General features: G+C 45.9%; 1 protein-coding gene across 1 annotated transcript in view; it reads left to right on the top strand.

The window, feature by feature from the left end:
• The window catches only part of vps8 (VPS8 subunit of CORVET complex), a 961,193-nt gene that overhangs the window by 868,519 nt on the left and 64,904 nt on the right, over window positions 1–27,770 (top strand). The window contains exon 45 of the mRNA XM_070876055.1: window positions 11,894–11,971. Within this exon, the coding sequence (XP_070732156.1) occupies window positions 11,894–11,971 (78 nt within the window). The remainder of the gene's footprint in view (window positions 1–11,893; window positions 11,972–27,770) is intronic.

The following is a 27,770-nucleotide window of genomic DNA, read 5'->3' as shown; positions in this document are numbered from 1 at the left end:
CTTCTGTGGGCAACTAATAGTCATCCACATTGGTGTGAGACAACTCACGTGTAGGCCAGACTGGATAAGGACGGCAGGTTTCCTTCCCTAAAAGACATTAGTGAACCAGTTGGGTTTTTACAACAATCTGATAACTCCAAGGTCACTTACTGATGCCAGTTTTTTTTAATTTACAGATTTTTTTTAACTGAATTTGAACTCTCAAACTGCCATGGTGGGATTTAAACTCCTCATTCTCCAGATTATACTCCACATAACCACTGCACTACTGCAGGGAAAGACAGTGAACGCTGGCAGTCTATTTAAGATGATGGGCATCAAGAATCCAGCTTAATCCTGTTTTCGCCTAATGTCCTTACATCCACACTTCCCAGAAGGAATCACTGGATAGCAATCAAAAGTATGAATACGAGCTAATATTCCTCCTTTATTAATGCAAGGTCACTGGGCCAATGGCGATGGCCCTTCTGCATTTGATATCTTACAATGTCAACTTCAAATAAAGAGGGAAAGTAAATACACCAATCTACTAAATGGATGCAAGAATAACCCCAGATAAACTAATTTTACTGCTAGGGAAAGGCAGATAAAAATAAATAAAGCATTAGGGACAGGAGACAGTGATGGAGCGTGTGTGTGATGGTTATTAGGATCAGGTGTGTGCTTGCTCTCACCATCACTGAGCAAAAGCTGTAACTATGGCAACTCCTTCACTGTGTCAGCCCAAAGCATTCCGGAACATGGAAGTACAAAAATAACTTGCTGACCCACAAAAAAAATACAAATTTACACCAACAACACCTGAATACAATAGAACTTAGGAAATATTTGCAACAAGATCTAATAAGATGCATTCTATCCTCTTCCTATTAACCATCACACACACACTCCAATCACTGCCAACTGTTCCTAATAAACATCACACACACACTCCCATCACTGCCTCCTGTTCCTATTAACCATCACACACACACTCCCACCACTGCCTCCTGTTCCTATTAACCATCACACACACACTCCCACCACTGCCTCCTGTTCCTAATAACCAACACATGCTCCATCACTGCAGTCTATTCCTTGCAGGCAGGATACACAAGCTCCATCATTGCATTGTCTTCCAATTAAACAGCATCATTATTAAACATCTGCTGGATACAACTGACAGAAATAATATGTTATCACAGACTCTGTGGAATTAGTGGTGTACGGCAGACTATAAACATAGGGCTGGAAATGAGGTTGACGGTTTTTTGAGGCGGTAATGTCGGGTGGTGGTTAAATTTAGTGCCGGGGAATGGTTTGCGTCGGCAGCCAAAAAATCCAGCAGCTGCGCCCTGAAAGTGGAGCGCAGCGCTAAGGGAGTCCACACTTATCTTAGGGCGCTAGGCCGGGTGAGCAACTGAATATCCGTTGCTAAAGAGCCAGATTCATAGCACCCTAAGAGAGTCCTCCCTGCAACAACAAAAAAATCAGAACAAAAAACATTCCCTATATATTACTTACCCCAAATAAACTTAAATCACAAAAAGAAAAAAAACAATCACACTTACCTCATGCAGTCATTACTTCTCTCTCGGCCGCCAGGGCAGCTCTGCATGCCAGCTTTCTCTGGCAGGTTCACTACGGGGCGCTACGGGTTCAGCACAAACAAATTTTGAAATCCCGTTGATACCGGGGGCGTTGTCGGCGCGATGCTCCCGGGCGATACTCCTCAGCACTGCCAGTACTAGCACATGTCAGCGCCCGTGGCTGCCAACCCTTTACCGTCCCTGTTCCGACCCTCACGAGGGGTGGTATCCCAGTGAATTTCTAGCCCATAGTCTTCCTTAAAAACTCTGTTTTATTGGCTTGTGGAATGTAATAACTCAGCCAGTGGCACACCCTATAGCAAATGCCAGGAAGCAAAACGGACGAAAGGATCATTTGAAAAACTTGTTCTTCACAAATGTTTTCTGGGAATCTGATAATGCTGCAGATTATTGATTGAATGTGTGTGTCACAAGCTAGCCTTTACAGTCAATATCATGACTAATTGGTATGATGGTAAGGAGACAGATTTATTAAAACAAACAGCATGCAGCAAAGTGAATTACCTTGTCCTTTCAGCTCTGATTCACCCCTAACCCATGGGCGATTTGTTCCTCGTTTCGAGGGACCGCCTATGATGATGATGATGATGTTTTGTCTTAGCCAAGCTCTGTCTGAATCAAGTTCACAATCCAACTCCAAATGGGTGTACAGCATTGCCTGGAATCTCTCTGTATTTGGCATTCTTAAATGACTGGCTAGAAGGAGGGCTGGTGTGTGAAATAGAATGCTTTAGGAACATTTAGAGGAAGATTTGTACTGTAACTGACCATCTAATGCTGGCGCACTGCACTTAAAGTGGGAACGTAACTTCTTCCCTAATAAGGACAGCCATTCCCTTGATAAACATAAAACAGTTACCAAAAGCATAGAGGATTTAGAGACAGTAACCCAGAAATGACTGTTTAAACACGTCACTGTCTCCATTAATTAACAAGCAGATGAATGCCATATGAACACATGAACCATTTGCATACTAGCACAAATATTGGTTTCTAGCCTAATAGAACTTTCACAGGGAATAAACACTATCATCTTGCCTGCTGTGATTTAGTGGGCTAGAGAGATCCCTTTATCGCCATGATGACAGCACCTATGATGCTGGCCCATCTGAAAGGGTGAAATACCCAGAGAAAAGCGGCTGGCTGAGTAAGGTGCTACGTCTCTCAGCTCCTCCCCACCAAAGAGATTATTAAGTTTGCCACAGTGGCCCTTTTGTATGGAGGCCGCATTTAACTTAAAAAAACACATTTTCAAGCTTTTCCAATGGAGGTTCACGCTGTAATCCCAGCTTGGATGCCTAGGTCAGACCCACTTCCACCGCCTGGTGGGTAGGTACATCTAGGTCCTTCTGAGGCCAGAATAGTGGCAACTGCTGACATAGAAACATAGAAAATAGATGCAGGCGTAGACCATTCGGCCCTTGGAGCCTGCACCACCATTCAATAAGATCATGGCTGATCATTCCCTCAGTACCCCTTTCCTGCTTTCTCTCCATACCCCTTTCCTGCTTTCTCTCCATACCCCTTGATCCCTTTAGCCATAAGGGCCATATCTAACTCCCTCTTGAATATATCCAATGAACTGGCATCAACAACTCTCTGCGGTAGGAAATTCCACAGGTTAACAACTCTCTGAGTGAAGTTTCTCCTAAATGGCCTACCCCTTATCCGAAGACTGTGTCCCCTGTTTCTGGACTTCCCCATCATCGGGAACATTCTTCCCACATCTAACCTGTCCAGTCCCGTCAGAATCTTATATGTTTCTATGAGATCCCCTCTCATCCTTCTAAACTCCAGTGAATAAAGGCCCATTTGATCCAGTCTCTCCTCATATGTCAGTCCTGCCATCCCGGGAATCAGTCTGGTGAACCTTCGCTGCACTCCCTTAATAGCAAGAACGTCCTTCCTCAGATTAGGAGATCAAAACTGACACAATATTCCAGGTGAGGCCTCACCAAGGCCCTGTACAACTGCAGTAAGACCTCCCTGCTCCTATACTCAAATCCTCTAGCTATGAAGGCCAACATACCATTAGCCGCCTTTACCGCCTGCTGTACCTGCATGCCAACTTTTAATGACTGATGAACCATGACACCCAGATCTCGTTGCACTTCCCCCTTTCCTAATCTGCTGCCATTCAGATAATATTCTACCTTTGTGTTAGAGGTTAGTGTGCAAAATTAAAGCACATAGTATTGGGGGTACTATATTGGCATGGATTGAAAATTGGTTAACTGACAGGAAATAGACAGTAGGAATAAACGAGTCTTTTTCGGGGTGGTGGTCATTGCCTAGTGGGGTATCACAGGGATCAGTGCTTGGGCCCCAGCTACTCACTATATATATAAATGATTTGGATGAGGGAACCAAATGTAATATTTCCAAGTTTGCTGAGGGCACAAAACTAGGTGGGATTGTGAGGAAGATGCAAAGACGCTGCAAGGCAATTTAGATAGGCTGAGTGAGTGGGCAAACACATGGCAAATGTGGATTGTGAAGTTATCCACTTTGGTAGGAAAAACATAAGGGCAAAGTATTATTTAAATGGTGATGGCTTGGGAAGTGTTGATGTACAGAGGGACCTGGGTGTTCTTGTACACCAGTCATTGAAAGCAAACATGCAGGTGCAGCAAGCAGTTAGGAAGGCAAATGGTATATTGGCTTTCATTGCAAGAGGATTTGAGTATAGGAGCAAGGATGTCTTACTACAGTTATACAGGGCCTTGGTGTGACCACACCTGGAGTATTGTGTGCAGTTTTGGTCTCCTTACCTAACAAAGGATATACTTGCCATAGAGGGAGTGCAGCGAAGGTTCACCAGATTGATTCCTGGGATGTCAGGACTGTCGTATGAGGAGAGATTGGGTCGATTAGGCCTATATTCACTAGAGTTTAGAAGAATGAGAGGAGATCTCATTGAAACATATAAAATTCTGACTGGTTTGGATAGACTGGATGCGGGGAGTATGTTTCCCCTGGCTGGTAAGTCTAGAATAAGGGGTCACAGTTTCAGGATACGGGGTAGGAAATTGAGGACCGAGATGAGGAGAAATGTTTTCACTCAGAGGGTGATGAATCTGTGGAATTCTCTACCACAGAAGGCTGTGGAGGTCAAGTCACTGAATATATTTAAGAGGGAAATAGATAGATTTATAGAAACAAAAGACATTAAGAGATATGGGGAAAAAGACAGAATATGGTGTTGAGATAGAGAATCAGCCATGATCATATTGAATGGTGGTGCAGACTCGAAGGGCTGAATGGCCTACAACTGCTCCTATTTTCTATGTTTCTATGATTCTACATTGCAACTACTGTTTGGGGACCTATATACAACTCCCACAATGTTTTCTGCCTCTTGCTGTTTCTTGGCTCCACCTAAACTGATTCTACTTCTTGATTTTTAGAGCTAGTTTCCTTTCTCTCTACTGTCTTTATCCCATCCTTTATTATCAGGACTACTACTCCTTTTCCAATTTGCCTATCTCTTCTAAAAGTTAATATCCTGGAATATTTAGTTCCCAACCTTGGTCACTTTGCAACCACGTCTCCGTAATGGCTATTAGATCAAACCTATTAAGCTATTAATTCATCTATTTTGTTGCAAATGTTTCGCACATTCAAATATAGTGCCTTTAGCTTTGTTTTTTTTCTATGTTTCCTTGCTGTCACCTTAGTGACTGATGCCCTATTACCTTTGTTACTTTCTCTGTCCCTTCCAGACCCACTCTGTTTAGTTTTACCTAAAACTTTGCTCTGCTCTAGAGCCTTGAAATTTATTTTGCTGCTTTTAAATTTACTCTTTCCAGAATCCTCTTTCCCGCCCTCATTAATTTAAAGCCCTGTCTACTGCCCTAGTTATTCAATTTTCCAGGATGCTGGTTCCAGTCCGGTTTAAGTGATACCCATAGCAAAGGAACAGCTCCCTCTTTCCCCAGTATTGGTGCCAGTGCCCCACGAAGCGAAACCCCTGCCACCCACACCACTCTTTGAGCCACGCATTTAACCTTCTAATCTGCTTATCCCTATGCCAATTGGCGCGTGGCTCAGATAACAATCCAGAGATTATTACCTTTGAGATTCTGCTTTTTAATTTGGATCCCAACTTCTCAAATTCTCTCATGATCTAATTGAATCGAACAGGCACGAGTGGTTGATTGGCCTCCTCCTGTTCCTATATTTATATGCGTCTACTTATGTGGATAGAAAGGTGATTTCTGCCCGTTGCTCCCAGATGGAGTGCTCTGCTGAAGATCATAATCATGTTGTGCAACAAGAACAAGTTTGAACATCCCACTGAGGCCTGGTTTGAAACACACAAGAGCAGTGCTTTGCTGTCAGAATTACTGGGCCATCACCCATGGGCTCTAAAAGCTCTCCCCACTGTCATGCGCATACATGGCTCAAAGACATATTGGGCAGTAGCACAAATTGCCAGCCTCTTTTACATACATTCCATCCAATTTCCTTTTCCATTGTGGAAAAAAAAGGCTGCTGATTTGCTGTCACCCATTTTGCGCTGCTGCCCAAGACCGATTTCACTCACATTTTATTTTATAGCCAGGGTACCGATGGTTATCATTTTCTATACAAGATTGTGAAAACTGCTGTATCTTGAACATGAATGCAGCCCAGCTGGATTTACTCACATTTGTTACACAGTGATTATAGTCTGTCTGTGCCATGCCAATTTCAGTGAAGAATGAAAGCTTAATGGCTGTGCAGGATTTAACCTTGCAGCATGAGGTCAAATGTGTGACACTCGTTGAAAGCTGAAAATTGTGTGAGAACTGAACTGATTAATTTGCTACTTAAATTCACAGTGAGTGTACAGTACCCAAATCACTGCATTTTAATGAAAATAGCTCTTGTTCTGCTACACTTTACAAATCTATGAGTTTGAACAGAATGTGGACAGGATGGTACTAATTTTTACAGATTAAAAAAACAATCAGCCAATCCTGGATTATCCAGAAAGAATATGCAGCCTCACCCAACCCCAGTCTCACCTCCAATACAGCACTAAACTGTCTCTTAATTGATTCTAGACTTCTTACCTCCATTACCGTACCCAAGCTTCTATTCCACACATTGATCACTGAAGAACTTGAAGAATAACTTCCTGACATTAGACCTAAATTTGCCATTTGCCAGTTTAAACCGATGTCTCCATTCCCTACAGCCATAGTTTAATTGAAGTAATGTTCTGGATTCACCTTTTCCATACCATTTACAATGTTATATACCTCTATAAAGTCCCATCATTTTCCAAGGCTAAAAGGCCCAAGTTTTTCCATCTTTCCTTACAATTCCGTTCTCTGATACTAGGGTCAGTTCCACGCCAGGGCTTGAATGACTTTCTTGTGTCTTGGTTTTCACACATTTCCAAAGTGAAGTCCGACCAGAGTATTGTATAGTTTCAGCATAACCTCCTCCGACTTGTACTGTAAAATGCTGGCTGTATCGCCAATGATAATGGAGGTCTGGCACTAAGAAACCTGCATCCTAGCGCCTAAAGGGGTGGTCAACTGAACCACCCAAAAAATGAGAGAAAATTGAAGGGAGCATTGGAAACATCAGTATGTCAGACTGCACAGAATCACAGCAATGTTAAAAGATTTTACACTGAACACCCACCTTCTCCTGCTTTTTAATATCACCCTGGGAGCTTCCAAGGAACGCCTGCTCTCCCTGTCGGTGACAGCGCCAGGCACTACAGCAGGCGAAAGGAGTGAAGTTCGAGATCACAGCACTAACATGGCATTGCACACTCATGACATCACCAAGTGGGTGGCGCACCACCAATGAATGTTTGCGGCAGGCACTAATAGCGCAGTGATTGGCCGGTAAGCGCTTAGCGGCCCGTTAGCACCCCTCTCAGGCGCTAACAGGTGGCACTCAGCAAACTAATTTTTAGCCCATCGAATCTAAATCTTAGCTATATTCTTTTCCGTATGTTTATATATCTCTATTAAATGTCGTTTACCTGTGGTTTGCTCTTTCACGTATTTTATTCAAATCATTTTGTAAGTCCTTGGCTGTCTCCTCAGATTCAGCTGCCCCTGCCATTTTTTGGTAATATCTGCAAATTTGAGCTGTTTGCTCTGAGCTTCTGAATCCAAGTTATTTACCTGTATAACTTTGATTACAGACTATGAAAGTAAACTAGCACAAAATATAAAAACAGATAGCAAGAGTTTCTATAGGTATTGATACGCTCATAATAAAGGATGAAACTGAGTACTGTGAACAATGAGAAATTGTGACCTTAGCTCCTTTAATAAGTCTCCCAGAGTGCAGGTACCTCGTGGGTGGTCTGCTTATATACAGTGCTCCCAAAGGATGCTGAGATCCCTTGGGACTCCAACAGGTAGGCCCTCTGGTGTGGTGTGATACAGGTTACCAAGGGTTAAATATATAACAGGTATATAAAAAGGAAAAGGGTGGCTAAAGTAAATATTGGTCCCTTAGAGGAATTAGTAATGGGGAACATGGAGATGGCAGAAACCCTGAACAAATATTTTGTATCAGTCTTTGCAGTAGAGGAAATTAACAATATTCCGACAGTGGATAGTCAAGGGGCTATAGGGGGGAGGAACTTAACACAAACACAAACACAATCACCAAGGAGGTGGTACTCAGTAAGATAATGGGACTAAAGGCAGATAAATCCCCTGGACCTGATGGCTTGCATCCTAGGATCTTAAGAGAAGTAGCGGCAGGGATAGTGGATGCATTGGTTGTAATTTACCAAAATTCCCTGACTTCTGGGGAGGTCCCAGCAGATTGGAAAACTGCAAATGTAACACCCCTATTTAAAAAAGGAGGCAGACAAAAAGCAGGAAACTATAGACCAGTTAGCCTAACATCTGTGGTTGGGAAAATGTTGGAGTCCATTATTAAAGAAGCGGTAACAGGACATTTGGAAAAGCAAAATTTGGTCAGGCAGAGTCAGCATGGATTTATGAAGGGGAAGTCATGTTTTACAAATTTGCTGGAGTTCTTTAAGGATGTAACGAATAGGGTGGATTAAGGGGAACCAGTGGATGTGGTGTATTTGGACTTCCAGAAGGCATTTGACAAGGTGCCACATAAAAGGTTACTGCACAAGATAAAAGTTCACGGGGTTGGGGGTAATATATTAGCATGGATAGAGGATTGGCTAACTAACCGAGAACAGAGAGTTGGGATAAATGGTTCATTCTCTGGTTGGCAACCAGTAACTAGTGGGGTGCTGCAGGGATCAGTGCTGGGACCTTAACTATTTACAATCTATATTAATGACTTGAAGAAGGGACTGAGTATAACGTAGCCAAGTTTGCTGATGATACAAAGATGGGAGGAAAAGCAATGCATGAGGAGGACACAAAAAATCTGCAAAAGGACATAGACAGGCTAAGTGAATGTGTAAAAAGTTGGCAGATGGAGTATAAATGTTGGAAAGTGTGAGGTCATGCACTTTTGCAGAAAAAAATCAAAAAGCAAGTTATTATTTAAATGGAGAAAGATTGCAGTACAGCGTGACCTGGGGGTACTTGTGCATGAAACACAAAAGGATAATATGCAGGTACAGCAAGTGATCAGGAAGGCCTTTATTACAAAGGAGATAGAGTATAAAAGCAGGGAAGTCTTGCTACAGCTATATAAGGTATTGGTGAGGCCACACCTGGAATACTGTATGCAGTTTTGGTTTCCATATTTACGAAAGGATATACTTGCTTTGGAGGCAGTTCAGAGAAGGTTCACTAAGTTGATTCTGGGGATGAGGGGGTTGACTTATGAGGAAGGTTGAGTAGGTTGGGCCTCTACTCATTGGAATTCAAAAGAATGAGAGGTTATCTTATCGAAGCATATAAGATTATGAGGGGGCTTGACAAGGTGGATGCAGAGAGGATATTTCCACTGATAGGGGAGACTAGAATTAGAGGGCATGATCTTAGAATAAAGGGCCGCCCATTTAAAACAGAGATGAGAGAAATTTCTTCTCTCAGAGGGTTGCAAATTTGTGGAATTCACTGCCCCAGAGAGCAGTGGAAGCTGGGATATTGAATAAATTTAAACAGAAATAGACAGTTTCTTAAACGATAAGGGGATACGAGATTATGGGGAGCGCGCGGGGAAGTGGAACTGAATCCATGATCAGATCAGCCATGATCTTATTGAATGGCGGAGCAGGCTCGAGAGGCTGTATGACCTACTCCTGTTCCTATTTCTATGTTCTTATGTTCTTATGGGACAAGGGAGAACCAGTGGATGTGGTGTATTTGGACTTTCAGAAGGCTTTTGACAAGGTACCACACAAGAGATTGGTGTGCAAAGTCAAAGCACATGGTATTGGGGGTAATATACTGACGTGGATAGGGAACTGGTTGGCAGACAGGAAGCAAAGAGTCGGGATAAACGGATCCTTTTCAGATTGGCAGGCAGTGAGTAGTGGAGTGCCGCAGGGCTCAGTGCTGGGAACTCAGCACTTTACAATATATATTAATGATTTGGATGAAGGAATAGAGTGTAATTACTCCAAGTTTGCAGATGACACTAAACTGGGTGGCGGTGTGAGCTGTGAGGAGGACGCTAAGAAGCTGCAGGGTGACTTGGACAGGTTAGGTGAGTGGGCAAATGCATGGCAGATGCAGTATAGTGTGGATAAATGTGAGGTTATCCATTTTGGGGGCAAAAACACGAAGGCAGAATATTATCTGAATGGCGGCAGACTAGGAAAAGGGGAAGTGCAACGAGACCTGGGTGTCATGATTCATCAGTCACTGAAAGCAGGCGGTGAAGAAGGCAAATGGTATGTTGGCCTTCATAGCCAACATTTGAATATAGAAACACGGAGGTCTCACTGCAGTTGTACAGGGCCTTAGTGAGGCCTCACCTGGAATATTGTGTTCAGTTTTGGTTTCCTAGTGTGAGGAAGGACGTTCTTGTTATTGAGGGAGTGCAGCGAAGGTTCACCAGACTGATTCCAGGGATGGCTGGGCTGTTATATGAGGAGAGACTGGATCAACTGGGCCTTTATTCACTGGAGTTTAGAAGGATGAGAGGGGATCTCATAGAAACATAAGATTCTGACGGGACTGGACAGGTTAGATGCAGGAAGAATGTTCCCGATGTTGGAGAAGTCCAGAACCAGGGGACATAGTCTTAGGATAAGGGGTAAGCCATTTAGGACTGAGATGAGGAGAAACTACTTCACTCAGAGAGTTGTTAACCTGTGGAATTCCCTGCCGCAGAGAGTTGTTGATGCCAGTTCACTGGATATATTCAAGAGGGAGTTAGATATGGCTCTTACGGTGAAAGGGATCAAGGGGTATGGAGAGAAAGCAGGAAAGGGGTACTGAAGGAACGATCAGCCATGATCTTATTGAATGGCGGTGCAGGCTCGACGGGCCGAATGGCCTACTCCTGCACCTATTTTTCTATGTTTATGAACAGAATAGTGCCCAGGATGTGTATATTTGAATAGAACATGCCCCGTCTAGCACTAACCAGTTTACCTCTGCAATTTTGAACAGGTTGTGTTCAAGTTGGTATTCATCTATTTACTTGTTAGTGTTGAAATCATTCCCAGGTGTTCATTAATCTGTTGTCACTTAACTGAACCATTCTGACAATATCGTAAATTTAAGTACGACAGTTAAGTAGTTTCTGCACATCAACTGAAGTTAGCAATCTATTAGCATATATATTTCCGAGAAAGGTTAATGTGTATATTTATTGAAAATATTATTCTAAAAATAAGATGCAAGTGCAGATTATGAGCTGTGGGTCACAAGTTATATCCCATGAGCAGCTCACTGATGACTCATTGATTATTTATGATCAACATCAGGTGTGGGATATAAACTGCAGCCAAGTTGACAATGTAGGATTCAGGTAAAAATGGATAGAATTATTCAATGTGAGCCATAAATCGGTGTTGAAAACCTTAGTATCCCATGGAATTTGACTTCTTGGTCACCATAACCTAAAGACCAAAGCATTGCCTGCAGTCTCTTGTTGTGTATCCTATATTATGACACATTAAGTAAGAAAGTGAAATTGTGATAGCCGATAGGTAATATCAAAATGGATTAGATTGATGTACATATCTGGAGTTGCTGGTTCCAACAGTATCACAATGAAATGCTTTTTGTTTCCAGCTGGGGTTTATAATCTAGTTATTATAATTGTGTTTTCACAGACTTGTTGATGGTTAATTCCACAAGTGAGTGGTGTTGCTCAGTTGAATATTATGGTTTGGCAGCATCATTTGTAACATGACCATATATCACTTACGTTTTATTTTTCTTCTTGAACAGCCAGCAGAGGTAGCGCTGGAGCCACAGCAGATCCAGGCCTTTGACCAACTCCGGCGCCTCTACAGAGGACCATCTCGGGTACAATCTTAATTCTTCTGTTGCTAATCTCACTTCTTTAAAGCAAAATAGTTTCCAAGAAAAGAGTACTGTGACTTGCAAGGTTGAAAAACAGATACAAGCAACTACCAGTCAGAGATGGGGTTACACCATTGTGAGCCTGATTCTGTGCCGAGTGCTCAGGTCTCAAGAGGCAGTGGAACCACACAATATCATTTCTGTCTCTCTCTTTATACATATCCACACTCTAGGCTGCACATTATCCCTCACATGTCAGATTTTTAAAAGCAGTCCTGATGGGGAGATTTTCACTATTTTAAAGTACTTTTTTATGCTATTGGGACGAGGGATGTGCATGCCAAGGAATAGACCACTTTCCATTCCAGGCACCCAGTGTTAGCATCAAGTATGCCAAGTCAGGTGCAGCAAAAATATCTCTATTTTTGTCTACTCACAATAATGTGCCTCAACTCCACTTTCCCGTCCGATCTCCAGATCCCTTGATTCCCTTAGTATCCAAAAATCTATCGATCTCTGTCTTGAATATACTCAACGACTGAGCCTCCGCAGCTCTCGGATAGAGAAACTTCTCCCCATCTCAGTCCTAGATGTCCGACCCTTTATTCTGATTTATTCATCTTGTTTATGTTTCACATAATTGCTCAAAAAAAGTAAATGTATTTTATTCGAAATGTCTACAACCATCATTTTTCCACTGCTCTGTGAAGTTAATGATAATGCCGATTAATGTTTCTTGTGGAAAAATTGAGGGGTGTGTGAGCGGCATCTGCTGTTGTGATTTCTATGTTTTCCATCCAATCCAAATAATCAGCACTGTTACCAAAATCCTGTTGAAATTGCATGCTTATTGCATTCAAATATGCTGCCTTCCACTAAAAATACTTGTTAACACAGTTTGCTCTGCAGCTAAACTGGTGCTATAATTTCGACAGAGTGGCTGCAAAGTGAATGTGATAGCTGTTACATGTTGTGCATCATTGCAGGAGCCTGAAAGGCCAAGTAGGAGTTCAGGGTCTAAAGAATAGTAATAACAAATTGAAAGAAAATAAATATCATAAGTATGCTGTGGGTGTTGTAGAAATAGCTAACAATGAAGTAGAAAGGGATCCTGGGTGATGGTAGATTTGATACTTAATATGTCAAATCAGTCTGCAATATCAACAAATAGATTCGACTGCTAGACCAGTGAAATATAACCCCTAGTGCGAACAAATTGAGTTATGAGGGAAGAATGGAGATACTGGGAGGTCGCATTTCAGTATCGCATCGTTTGAGGGCGGTAACCAAGACAAGGCAGACGCGACTTCCTGCGCCCGGCGAAGAGGTCCCGCCCCGGCCGTGAAATTGGGGGTACCGCCCCGAGAGGAAGTGGTGCACAATACCGGGCACTCCACTTCCTCTCAGGTGTAGAGTGTTTTGTGTGTCCCGTGTCTATGACTCTCCCTTGAGTCGACCCGTGCTTTAAAACTCCCCGGCTCGGGTTGTTTCCCTTTGGATGACAGGAGCTTTTGCCAATAGTTCATAAGAAAAAAGAACAGGAGTAGGCCGTACGGCTCTTCAAGCCTGCTCCGCCATTCAATAAGATCATGGCTGATCTGATCATGGAATCAGCTCCACTTCCCCGCCCACTCCCCATTACCCCTTATCCCCTTATCGTTTAAGAAGCTGTATATTTCTGTCTTAAATTTATTCAATGTCCCAGCTTTCACAGCTCTCTGAGGCAGAAAATTCCACAGATTTACAGCCCTCTGAGAGAAGAAATTTCTCCTCATCTCTGTTTTAAATGGGCAGCCCCTTATTCTAAGATTATGCCCTCTAGTTCTAGATTTCCCCATCAGTGGAAACATTCTCTCTGCATCCACCTTGTCAAGCCCCCTCATAATCTTATACGTTTCAATAAGATCACCTCTCATTCTTCTGAATTCCAATGAGTAGAAGCCCAACCTACTCAACCTTCCTTATAAATCAACCCCCTCATCCCCAGAATCAACCTTGTGAACCTTCTCTGAACTGCCTCCAAAGCAAGTATATCCTTTCGTAAATATGGAAACTAAAACTGCACGCAGTATTCCAGGTGTGGCCTCACCAATACCCTGTATAACTGTGGCAAGACTTCCCTGCTTTTATACTCCATCTCCTTTGCAATAAAGGCCAAGATACCATTGGCCTTCCTGATCACTTGCTGTACCTGCACACTATCCTTTTGTGTTTCATGCACAAGTACCCCCAGGTCTCGCTGTACTGCGGCACTTTGCAATCTTTCTCCATTTAAATAATAACTTGCTCTTTGATTTTTTTCTGCAAAAGTGCATTACCTCACACTTTCCAACATTATACTCCCATCTGCCAAATTTTTGCCCACTCACTTAGCCTGTCTATGTCCTTTTGCAGATTTTTTGTGTCCTTCTCACACATTGCTTTTCCTCCCATCTTTGTATCGTCAGCAAACTTGGCTACGTTACACTCAGTCCCTTCTTCAAGTCGTTAATATAGATTGTAAATAGTTGGGGTCCCAGCACTGATCCCTGCGGCATCCCACTAGTTACTCGTTGCCAACCAGAGAATGAACCATTTATCCCGACTCTGTTCCCTGTTAGTTAGCCAATCCTCTATCGATGCTAATATATTACCCCCAACCCCGTGAACTTTTATCTTGTCCGTTCGCCTCTAAAGACAAAACCATGCCTAACACAGGCATGCAATGAGGCCTCGAGAGTTACGTTCAGGCGGTACGGCAAGGCACTCACTTCGGGCGTTCCTGGAGAGTTGACCAACGCGTAGCCACGCGGGGCACCCCTTTCCAGATCGTGGAGAAAGTAAGCCATCGAATCCCCCAAAGATCAGCATCTTTATACCCCGTATAATACACAAAACTGGCTGGGTGATTCCTGGGTACCATGGTCGCAGAGATGCTAGTTGGTCTTCCTGGTGACGCCTCTGTCCTGGATTGGTCAACTGATGAAAACAAAGGTAGGCTATTTCTGTATGTGAGCAGTTCTCGACGTGTTGAGTTCTTGACCTGCAAACCTCATTGTCCATCCAGACAATCTGGCTCCATGGACAAAAGGTGTTTTTCCACAAATGACACAATGTTCGAAATGAAAAGGCCTTTGCCTTTCATGACATCAGCATTGAGACTGGTCCCATGGCAACCCAAAAGACAGCTCCTGCTATCAGTCCTTTTGAAAGTCCAAATGTTCAAACTCCATTTTGAAACGCAGCCCATGTGCGTTTCTATTTTAAAAGGGTACAGATCCATTTTAAAAGTCCAAAAATCCTTCCGGCCCATACACACACTGATGTTAGCACCGGCCAAATCCTACACAGGGGCAGGACCAAGGCGGTAAACACACACATTTCCAGCGCTACGCGGCAAGCTCTGCAGTGGGGTGAGGAGGCCTCCATTACACCACTATGTGGAGTGCCGGCCTGCACCATCACAGCAAGAACCCCGCGAAATAGACCACGAAAGGCCGGCGGGGGGGGCGGGGGGGAGGGGAGGTAAATGACGGCGCGTACCTCCCCTTTACTTTCCGCCCCATGAGCGGAATCCGGCCCAGTTAGCACCCCGCGATGCTGGCACTGACATCGCCCACAGCGGCCTCTTGGGGCGCTGCCCAAATTCCGCTGCGGGGCGAAAACTGGTCGTTACGCACACAGATTACATCATCATTGCCGGTGTAGTGGCCCCGTGTGCTACTGGTGGGAGCAGACGCTGCAGGTTTTGTGCCTCCACTAACTTCGGCGCTATTCCAAGAGAGCCGGTAGTGCCCCTCCCCATCCCCCCCCCCCCCCCGGCGAGAAATCGTTTGCATCCCATTAGTGCCCCTGGGAGGTGCAAACAATGCAAATTTCTCGGCCTGGGTCTCGGCCTCTAGAAATATACAAAATACTGAAATTAGAGATTAAGTAAATCATCAAGGTATGCCAGGGTACTTGAAAGGAGCTTCAGGCTGAAATAATTCAATGGTCAATTGCCATTTGTAGAGCCATTTGCATGAAACAGAGGAGGCAGAAATTATGTTCAAATATACCTGCTTCACCTCAGTTGCGATGCTTACTTGCAGCTTCTGAGGAGTATCTGTTTATAGCCACCTGGTACTGCATTTACTGTAATACAAAACAGGCATGGGCAGATTAAACGGCCCAAATTAAAAGCAGTTTATTTCCTTAAAAGGATTATTTTAAACATAATGTGTGACTTAATTTATCAATGGCCAGTGCAGCACCTCCGAGCTTATCGGAAGATTCTTTTGACTGCATCCTATTCACCGGTGGAGCTCAAATCATCACTAGAGGTTTTGGACAGTGATACTGAGGCTGATAAAGGTGGTTTCTCAGATCCCTTTGCTAATGCTGCTGCTTTTTCCTGAGTTATGCTTCGTTCAACTGCAAAGATTGCAGATAGCATGCCACAAGCAATTAAGCACAGGTTTGTATTTCGGTGCTGCACTGAAGTGGCAGCACATGTGATTTTAAGCATTTACCTGCTGCCTGTAGACAGTGGTAGCTGGCAGTAAAGTATTGTCATGATTGGATGCTACAGTATTAGGCACGCACAGAGCTGTTTGTGTTTGGGGCCTACTCCTGGCAATATTTTGGAACTGACGGGCTCAGCTAGGTGCAATTTCCATTGCAACTGGACATTTTCCTTATAGTGGCCCTCAGTGACACCGTTTCTCACTTGCCTGTTGCTTGTAAGCCTCACCTACAACAAACAAAATGTACCATATCAAGAAACAGAGCTGATAAAGGTAGATGCACATATATTTTCCTGTTCATCCGCGGGTAGCTCTTATAGCTACATTTTAACATTGTTATATATGTAAACTTGTATATACCTTGTACAGCCACCAGAGGGCTCATCCCCTGGAGTCCCAAGGGATCCCACAATCCCTTGGGAGCACAAGTACTTAAGGAACCCTCACAGGCTGGAGAGGCACTCTGGAGACCTGCAATAAAAGACTACGGTCACACTTTACTTTGAGCTCACAGTATCCAGTCAGACTCTTTATTCATACACAACAACTGGCGACGAGATACAGATGACGAACCCAACGATGCAGAGACAGTGCGCATTCTGGAGAAATTCTCGGAGGGAAATGATTGGGAAACCTTTGTGGAGCGATTTGACCAATACTTCGTGGCCAATGAGCTGGAAGGAGAAGTGAACGCTGCCAAACGAAGGGCGATTCTCCTCACCGTCTGCAGGGCACCAACTATGACCTCATGAAAAATCTGCTTGCTCCAGCGAAACCCACAGAAAAATCATACGATGATTTGTGCACACTGGTCTGGGAGCATCTGAACCCGAAGGAAAGCGTCTAGGATCTACACCTACAAAAGGTCTGAAGGCCAGGAAGTGGTGAGTTCTGTCTCCGAGCTAAGACATCTTGCAGGACATTGCGAATTTGAAGGGCACTTGGAGCACATGCTCAGAGACTTTTTCGTACTTGGTATTGGCCATGAAGTGATACTTCGCAAACTTTTGACTGTAGAGATGCCAACCTTGAGTAAGGCCATAGCGATAGCCCAGGCATTCAGTGCCACCAGTGACAATACTAAGCAAATCTCTCAGCACACGAGTGCTGCTACAAGCACTTTGAACAAAGTGATGTTGTTTTCAAATCGCAACGTGCAGGGCAGGCCCCATTTGCCTGCAGCTGCAGGTCCGCAGATGTCTGAGTCCACCATCAAGGATGATGAATGCAAGGCCATTAACACCTGGTTGGCGCTGCGGGGGTGATCATCGTTTCCATTCATGCCACTTCAAAAGGTACGTTTGCAAGGGCTGGGGAACAATGGGACATCTCCGACGTATGTGCAGGTGAGCTGCAAATCCTGTTAATCCTGCAAACCACCATGTTGCAGAGGAGGACAGATCCATGGTGGATCACGACGAACCAGAGCCTCAGACCGAGGAGGCAGAGGTATATGGGGTGAAGACATTTACTACAAAGTGTCCCCCGATAATGCTGAAGGTTGAATTAAATGGCCTCCTGGTGTCAATGGAGCTGGACACGGGCGCAAGCCAGTCCATTATGAGCAAAAAGACTTTCGAAAAATTGTGGTGCAGCAAGGCTTCAAGGCCAGTCTTGACTCCCATTTGCACAAAACTGAGAACTTACACAAAGAAACTGATTCCCGTAATCAGCAGTGCTTACTGTAAAGGTCTCCTACGATGGAACGGTGCACAAGCTACCACGCCGGGTGGTACCGGGCGATGGTCCCACGCTGCTCGGCAGGAACTGGCTGGGAATGATACGCTGGAACGGGGATGACATCCGAGTGCTTTCAAATGCTGACGACACTTCGTGTGCCCAGGTCTTAAACAAGTTCCCTTCGCTGTTCGAACCAGGCATCGGGAAGTTCCAAGGAGCAAAAGTGCAGATCCACCTAATTCCGGGGGCAGGACCCATCCATCACAAGGTGAGAGCAGTACCGTACATGATGAGAGAAAGGGTAGCGATCGAGCTGGACCGGCTGCAACGAGAGGGCATCATTTCATCAATCGAATTCAATGAGTGGGCCAGTCCGATTGTTCCAGTGCTCAAGGGAGACGGCACCGTCAGAATCTGTGCTGATTACAAAGTAACAATCAATCGTTTCTCCCTGCAGGATCAATACCCACTACCAAAGGCTGACTACCTTTTTGCTACGCTGGCGGGAGGAAAGACATTCACGAAGCTGGACTTGACCTCGGCTTCCGTGACGCAGGAGCTGGAGGAATCATCAAAGAGCGCCTCACCTGCATCAATACGCACACAGGTCTCTACATTTATAACAGATGCCCGTTTGTAATTCGATCAACCGCAGCGATATTCCAGAGAAACATAGAAAATAGGTGCAGGAGTAGGACATTCGACCCTTCGAGCCTGCACCACAGTTCAATAAGATCATGGCTGATCATTCACCTCAGTACCTCTTTCCTGTTTTCTCTCCATACCCATTGATTCTTTTAGCCGTAAGGGCCATATCTAACTCCCTCTTGAATATATCCAATGGACTGGCATCAACGACTCTCTGCAGTAGGGAATTCCACAGGTTAACAACTCTCTGAGTAAAGAAGTTTCTCCTCATCTCAGTCCTAAATGGCTTACCCCTTACCCGAAGTCTATGTCCCCTGGTTCTGGACTTCCCCAACATCGGGAACATTCTTCCTGCATCTAACCTGTCCAGTCCCGTCAGAATTTTATATGTTTCTATGAGATCCCCTCTCATCCTCCTAAACTCCAGTGAATATAAGCCTAGTCGATCCAGTCTCTCCTCATATGTTAGTCCAGCCATCCCGGGAATCAATCTGGTGAGCCTTCGTTGCACTCCGTCCTCAGATTAGGAGACCAAAACTGAACACAATATTCCAGGTGAGTCCTCACCAAGGCCCTATACAACTGCAGTAAGACCTCCCTGCTCCTATACTCAAATCCCCGACCTATGAAGGCCAACATGCCATTTGCCTTCTTCTCCGCCTGCTGTACCTGCATGCAAACTTTCAATGACTGATGTACCATGACACCCAGGTCTCGTTGCACCTCCCCTTTTCTTAATCTGCCGCCATTCAGATAATATTCTGCCTTTGTGTTTTTGCCCCCAAAGTGGATAACCTGACATTTATCCACATTATACTGCATCTGCCATGCATTTTCCCACTAACCTAACCTGTTCAAGTCACCCTGCAGCCTCTTAGCATCCTCCTCACAGCTCACATCGCCACCCAGCTTAGTGTCATCTGCAAACTTGGAGATATTACACTCAATTCCTTCATCTAAATCATTAATGTATATTGAAAATAGCTGGGGTCCCAGCTCTGAGCCCTGCGGCACCCCACTAGTCACTGCCTGCCATTCTGGAAAGGTCCCGTTTATCCAGACTCTCTGCTTCCTGTCTGCCAACCGGTTCTCTATCCACATCAGTACATTACCCCCAATACCATGTGCTTTAATTTTGCACACCAATCTCTTGTGTGGGACCTTGTCAAAAGCCTTTTGAAAGTCCAAGTGCAGCACATCCACTGGTTCTCCCTTATCCACAGTACTAGTTACATTCTCAAAAAATTCCAGAAGATTTGTCAAGCATGAATTCCCCTTCATAAATCCATGCTGATTTGGACCGCTCCTGTCACTGTTTTCCAAATGCGCTGCTATTTCATCTTTAACAATTGATTCCAACATTTTCCTCACTACTGATGTCAGGCTAACCGGTCTATAATTACCTGTTTTCTCTCTCCCTCCTTTTTTAAAAAGTGGTGTTACATTAGCTACCCTCCAGTCCATAGGAACTGATCCAGAGTCGATAGACTGTTGGAAAATGATTACCAATGCATCCACTATTTCTAGGCCCACTACCTTAAGTACTCTGGGATGCAGACTATCAGGCCCCGGGGATTTATCAGCCTTCAATCCCATCAATTTCCCGAACACAATTTCCCGCCTAATAAGGATTTCCTTCAGTCCCTCCTTCTCACTAGACCCTCGTTCCTCTAGTATTTCCGCAAGGTTATTTGTGTCTTCCTTCGTGAAGACAGAACCAAAGTATTTGTTCAACTGGTCTGCCATTTCTTTGTTCCCCATTATAAATTCACCTGAATCTGACTGCAAGGGATCTACATTTGTCCTCAGGTTTGCTGCTTTTTCTGGCCAATTTATATGCCTCTTCCTTGAATTTAACACTATCCTTAGTTTCCCTTGTTAGCCACGGTTGAGCCACCTTCCTGGTTTTATTTTTATTCCAGACAGGGATACACAATTGTTGAAGTTCATCCATGTGATCTTTAAATGTTTGCCATTGCCTATCCACCGTCAACCCTTTAAGTATCATTTGCCAGTCTATTCTGGCCAATTCACGTCTCATACCATGGAAGTTACCTTTCCTTAAGTTCAGGACCCTAGTCTCTGAATTAACTGTGTCACTCTCCATCTTAATAAAGAATTCTACCATATTATGGTCACTCTTCCCCCAAGGGACCTCGCACAACAAGATTGTTAATTAGTCCTTTCTCATTACACATCACCCAGTCTAGGATGGCCAGCCCTCTAGTTGGTTCCTCGACATATTGGTCTGGAAAACCATCCAAGAAATCCTCCTCCACCGTATTGCTACCAGTTTGGTTAGCCCAATCTATATGTAGATTAAAGTCGCCCTTGATAACCTCTGTATCTTTATTGCACGCATCCCTAATTTCTTGTTTGATGCTGTCCCCAACCTCACTACTACTGTTTGGTGGTCTGTACACAACTCCCACTAGCGTTTTCTGCCCTTTGCTATTCTGCAGCTCCACCCATACCAATTCCACATCATCCAAGCTAATGTCCTTCCTTACTATTGCGTTAATTTCCTCTTTAACCAGCAACGCTTTCCCACCTCCTTTTCCTCTTTGTCTATCCTTCCTGAATGTTGAATACCACTGGATGTTGAGTTCCCAGCCTTGGTCACCCTGGAGCCATGTCTCCATGATGCCAATTATATCATATTCATTAATTGCTGCCTGTGCAGTTAATTCGTCCAGCTTATTACGAATACTCCTCGCATTGAGGCACAGAGCCTTCAGGCTTTTTAACACACTTTGCCCCTTTAGAATTTTGCTGTAATGTGATGCGTCGTCATACGGTGTTGGGTGTGTACTGCAACAAGCTGATGAATCTGGGAAATTTGCAACCTGTTGCTTATGCATCCAGAAGTCTGTCTAAGGCTGAGGGAGCCTGCAGCATGATTGAAAAAGAAGCATTAGCGTGTGTCTATGGGGTAAAGAAAATGCATCAATATCCGTTTGGGCTAAAAGTTGAATTGGAAATGGACCATAAGCCACTAATATCCCTGTTTTCCGAGAGCAAGTGGATAAATACGAATGCATCGGCCGGCATCCAGAGATGGGCACTCACGTTGTCCTCATACAACTACGTCATCCGCCACAGGCCAGGCACAGAAAACTGTGCCGATGCTCTCAGTAGGCTGCCATTGCCCACCATGGTGTTGGAAATGGCGCAGCCCGCAGATTTAGTCATGGTTATGGAAGCATTTGAGAGTGAGCAATCACCCGTCACAGCCCGACAGATTAGAACCTGGATGAGCCAGGACCCCTTACTGTCCCTAGTAAAAAAATTGTGTGCTTCACGGGAGCTGGTCCAGTGTCCCAGTGGAAATGCAGGAAGAGATAAAGTCGTACCAGCAGCGCAAAGATGAAATGTCTGTACAGGCAGACTGCCTTCTGTGGGGTAATCGGGTAGTGATCCCCAAGAAGGTTAGAGACACTTTCATCACTGCCCTCCACAGTACCCACCCAGGCATCGTAATGATGAAAGCGATAGCCAAATCGCACGCGTGGTGGCCCGGTATCGATGCGGACTTCGAGTCCTGCGTGCACAGATGTAACACATGCTCGCAGTTAAGCAATGCACCCAGGGAGGCGCCACTAAGTTTATGGTCTTTGGCCCTCCAAACCGTGGTCCAGGGTCCATGTCGACTATGTAGGCCCGTTTTGGGGTAAAATATTCCTTGTAGTTGTAGATGCGTACTTCAAATGGATTGATTGTGAGATAATGGCGGCAAGCACATCTGCTGCCACCACTGAAAACCTACGGGCCATGTTTGCCACGCACGGACTACCTGATGTTCTTGTGAGCAACAACGGGCCATGTTTCACCAGTGCCGAGTTCAAAGAGTTCATGACCTGTAACGGGATCAAACATGTTACATCTGCCCCGTTCAAACCAGCATCCAATGGTCAGGCAGAGAGAGCAGTGCAAACTATCAAGCAGGGCTTGAAGAGGGTAACTGAAGGCTCACTGCAGACTCGCCTATCCCAAGTTCTGCTGAGATACCGCTCGAGATCCCACTCGCTCACTGGGATTCCACCTGCTGAACTGTTCATGAAAAGGGCACTTAAGACAAGGCTCTCGTTAGTTCACCCTGATCCACATGAACAGGTAGAGCAGGCAGCTTCAACAAAGTATATATCATGATAGCGCTAATGTGCCACGCGAAATTGAAATCAATGATCCTGTATTTGTATTGAATTATGGACAAGGTCACAAGTGGCTTCCCGGCTTTATTGTGGCCAGAGGGGAGCAGGGTGTTTCGGGTCAAACTTTCAAATGGACTGATTCACCGGAAACACTTGGACCAAGTCGAACTCAGATTCCTGGACTATCCTGAGCAACCAACTTTGGACCCTACCTTCTTTGACCCCCCCAGCATACACACCAGTGGCAACCGACACTGCGGTTGGCCACGAAGCAGAACCCATCACCCGCAGCAGCCCAGCAGGACTCGCCACACCAGGCAGCCCAGCAAGGCCAGCTGCACAGCAGCCCAGAGAGGGCCCAACAAACGATTCACCAAAACCAGCATTTGCACCGAAACGATCAATCAGGGAAAGAAAGGCCCCAGATTGACTCACCTTGTAAATAGTTACACTGTTGACTTTGGTGGGCGGGGGGGAGGAGTGTTGTTATGTATGCAAACTTGTATATACCTTGTACAGCCACCAGAGGGCTCATCCTCTGGAGTCCCAAGGGATCCCACAATCCCTTGGGAGCACAGGTACATAAGGAGGCCTCACAGGCTGGAGAGGCACATGGAGACCTGCAATAAAAGACTACGGTCACACTTTACTTTGAGCTCACAGTATCCAGTCAGACTCTTTATTGATATACAACAAATATCGTCCCGCAAAGTGCTCCATTGTGCATAAGGCAAACTATTCATTGCTGAACGTGTAAATAAAATACCTCGTCTGTTAAATTCGGTAGCATAGCGCCCAGTTTTTCGGCACTACAGCTATTGATTCAGGTCGGAAATGGTGTCCGCGGCTTGTGTGCATGCTTCTGGTGCGAGCTGCGCTGAACACCATTTTTCATGGGTCGCTAGCGCGGGCGCTGGGAACGTATGGCAGAAGTATGCAGAGTATTCCGATTGTGACGTCAATCACTGTGCAACGCTGATTACATGCACAGCTGAACATACATTCAACTGTGGAAGGATCCACCCACCAGCGTTAATAAAAGGGATCATCAACTGCTTTCAGGTTAATTGCTGATTGATTTGTACTGGCTCTTGGTGAGTTTGTAGAGGTGTCTGGTCGTTTATTATCTGGTTTGAAGTTGCTTAAGTGTCCAGGGGGAGTGGTGAGTTGCAGGGTACTTCAAGGCTTCTGCTCAGACCAGTTGCTCCCAGACATGGGTCCTGAAGTTTGTCTCCCCCTTAGCCTGCAGCATAGCAGGCAGAATGAGCAGAGGTGACACACAAGAAGGCCAAGCTGCTCGAAGAAGGAGGAGAAGGGCTCTCAGCAGGAAGCCGTATCCACCCAGGGTCTTCAGGGAGCAATTCTTCTACCTCAACCCCAGCGAGGAACAGTGTACGTTTCACTAAGGAGCTGCACACTGAAATCTGCCACCTGTTGCAGGCAGAACTGCAGCCTCAGAGCCGGGTGAGGATGGCAGTGCCAGTGGCTGTAAAGGTGAGTGTAACCATGAACTTTTATGCAGCAGGCTCCTTCCAGGCTGGACCACGCAATATTTCCAACATCTCCCAGTTTTCTGTGCACTGTTGCATAAAGGATTGAGGCTTTCTATACAAAGAGAGCTGAATTTATAATGGGGAACAAAGAAATGGTAGACCAATTGAACAAATACTTTGGTTCTGTCTTCAAGAAGGAAGACACAAATAACCTTCCGGAAGTATGAGGGGGACCGAGGGTCTCGTGAGAAGGAGGAACTGAAGGATATCCTTATTCGGCGGGAAATTGTGTTCAGGAAATTGATGCGATTGAAGGCCGATAAATCCCCAGGGCCTGATAGTCTGCATCCCAGAGTACATAAGAACATAAGAATTAGGAACAGGAGTAGGCCATCTAGCCTCTCGAGCCTGCTCCGCCATTCAACAAGATCATGGCTGATCTGGCCGTGGACTCGGCTCCACTTACCCGCCCGCTCCCCGTAACCCTTAATTCCCTTATTGGTTAAAAATCTACCTATCTGTGATTTGAATACATTCAATGAGCTAGCCTCAACTGCTTCCTTGGGCAGAGAATTCCACAGATTCAAGGTCATACTGCAGTTGTACAGGGCCTTGGTGAGGCCTCTCCTGGAATATTGTGTTCAGTGTTGGTCTCCTAATCTGAGAAAGGACGTTCTTGCTATTGAGGGAGTGCAGCGAAGGTTCACCAGACTGATTCCAGGGATGGCAGGACTGACATATGAGGAGAGACTGGATCAACTGGGCCTTTATACATTGGAGTTTAGAAGGATGAGAGGGGATCTCACAGAAACATATAAGATTCTGACGGAACGCGACAGGTTAGATGCGGGTAGAATGGTCCCGATGTTGGGGAAGTCCAGATCCAGGGGACACAGTCTAAGGATAAGGGGTAGGCCATTTAGGACTGAGATGAGGAGAAACTTCTTCACTCAGAGAGTTGTTAACCTGTGGAATTCCCTGCCGCAGAGAGTTGTTGATGCCAGTTCATTGGATATATTCAAGAGGGAGTTAGATATGGCCCTTACGGCTAAAGGGATCAAGGGGTATGGAGAGAAAGCAGGAAAGGGGTACTGAGGGAATGATCAGCCATGATCTTATTGAATGGTGGTGCAGGCTCGAAGGGCTGAATGACCTACTCCTGTACCTATTTTCTGTGTTTCTATGTCTATGGGCCCAAGTTTCGAGCCGCGCCTAGAACGGCGCAGTCCCGACCTGGACGCCCGTTTTTCGCGCCACAAAGTGCGCCTTAAAAAAAAATTCCAGATTCTCCAGCTCCCTGCAGGTCGTTTGCAGCTCGGCGCAGCGCAGTAGGGGGCGGAGCCAGGTCCCTGTGCTGAAAACAGTGCCGGGACCTCTGCACATGCGCGCTACAGTGGGCGCGCATGTGCAGTAGCTCCAGGCGCCCAAAACTGTGGGAGAGGCCCGAAGCACGCAGCCCCCTAGCCCTGGCCGAATGGCCTCACTGAGGGTGCGTGGATAAGGCTCCTCCCACGGCCAGCTCCTGCTTCCTCCCGACCCGACTCGATTCCCGCTTCCCGCCTCCGGACCGGACCCGACCCCGACCCCAACCCGACTCCCGCTTCCACCCCGCCCCCGGACTGGACCCCACTCGACTCCCGCTCCCCCCCCCCCCCCCCGCCCCTGGACCCGACCCGACTCCCGCTTTCCCCGCCCCCAGCCCACCCCGCCCCGTCCCCGGACCCGACCCGCTTCCCGCCCCCCGCCTCCGGACCTGACACCGACACCGACCCGACTCCCACTTCCCCCCGCCCCCGGACTGGATCCGACCTGACCTCCCTCTCTCTCCCTCCCCCCGACCTGAACCGAACCGACCTCCCTTCCACCACCCCCCCGACCCGCGCTCCTCCCAACCCGACCCAACGCCACCTACCTGTAAATCTGGTGCTGAGGACGGGCCCTGCCCGAAGTCTCGAGTCCGGCCGGGCCCAGCCCGTTCAGCCTCCCTCTCCCTTCTCCTTTCCCCCCCCCATCTCCTTTCCCCCCCCATCTCCTTTTCCCCCCCATTTCCTTTCTCCCCCCCCATCTCCTTTCTCTCCCCCCATCTCCTTTCTCTCCCCCCCATCTCCTTTCTCTCCCCCCCATCTCCTTTCTCTCCCCCCATCTTCTTTCTCTCCCCCCCATCTCCTTTCTCTCCCCCCCATCTCCTTTCTCTCCCCCCCATCTCCTTTCTCTCCCCACCATCTCCTTTCTCTCCCCCCCATCTCCTTTCTCTCCCCCCCATCTCCTTTCTCTCCCCCCCCATCTCCTTTCTCTCCCCCCCCATCTCCTTTCTCTCCCCCCCATCTCCTTTCTCTCCCCCCCATCTCCTTTCTCTCCCCCCCATCTCCCCCCCTCCCCCTTCTCCCTCCTCCCCCATCTCCCTTCTCCCCCCCCCTCCCCCTTCTCCCCATCCCTCCCTCTGCTCTCTCCCTCTACCCTCCTACTCTCTCCCTCTACCTCCCCCTCCCCCTCCCCTCGCTGTCAGAAACACAGACACTGACAGACAGAGAATGAGAGATAGAGACACTGACAGAGACACACTTGGTGGGGGGGGGGGCTCCCGGTGCTACAGTCGGTAAGTAGAAAATGTTTTATTTATTGATTACAAAAAAAAATGATTTCTTATTAATTTTTTTTGATTGATTTATTGGTTGATTTATTGATGTTTTTATCATTTATTATTGATGATGGCTCTTTATTTGTAAAACTGAAGTGTGTAATGTTTGTAAACTTCCCTTTAAACCCCCCCCCCCCCCCCGCCCCATTCCCTACTCCTGATTTGTAACCTACACCTGATTTTCTAAAGTGTAGACAAGGTTTTTTCGAGCGTACAAAAATCTTCACTTACTCCATTATAAGTTAGTTTGAAGTAAATTTTCACTGACGAAACTTTGAAAACAGGCGTAAGTGGCTGGACACGCCCCCTTTTGAAAAAAAAATTCTGTTCCAAAGTGAAACTGTTCTCACTGACTAGAACTGGAGCAAACTAAATGGCGAGAATTCCGATTTCTAAGATACTCCGTTCTACAACAGTTGCTCCTAAAAATCAGGAACAAATCATGTCGAAACTTGGGGCCTATGTTTCTATGTTAATACATTTCATTCTCTCTTGCCGAAGAGAAGCAGGAGGAATGAACACACGTCTTCACCAGGATAACAGACTTCCCTATGTTTCAAGGTGCCATTGATTGCACATACGTCGCTTTGCAGGCGCCGCATGTGAATTCGGAGATGTACCGCAACCGGAAGGGATTCCACTCCGTCAATGTCCAGCTGGTGTGCGACCAGAGTGCATCATGCAAGTCATTGCGTGGCATTCTGGCAG

The sequence above is a fragment of the Pristiophorus japonicus genome, chromosome 3 (assembly GCF_044704955.1).
Source record: "Pristiophorus japonicus isolate sPriJap1 chromosome 3, sPriJap1.hap1, whole genome shotgun sequence".
NCBI lineage: Eukaryota > Metazoa > Chordata > Chondrichthyes > Pristiophoridae > Pristiophorus > Pristiophorus japonicus.
Note: the sequence above shows the minus strand (reverse complement) of the source record. Positions and strands in the feature narration are given on the sequence as shown.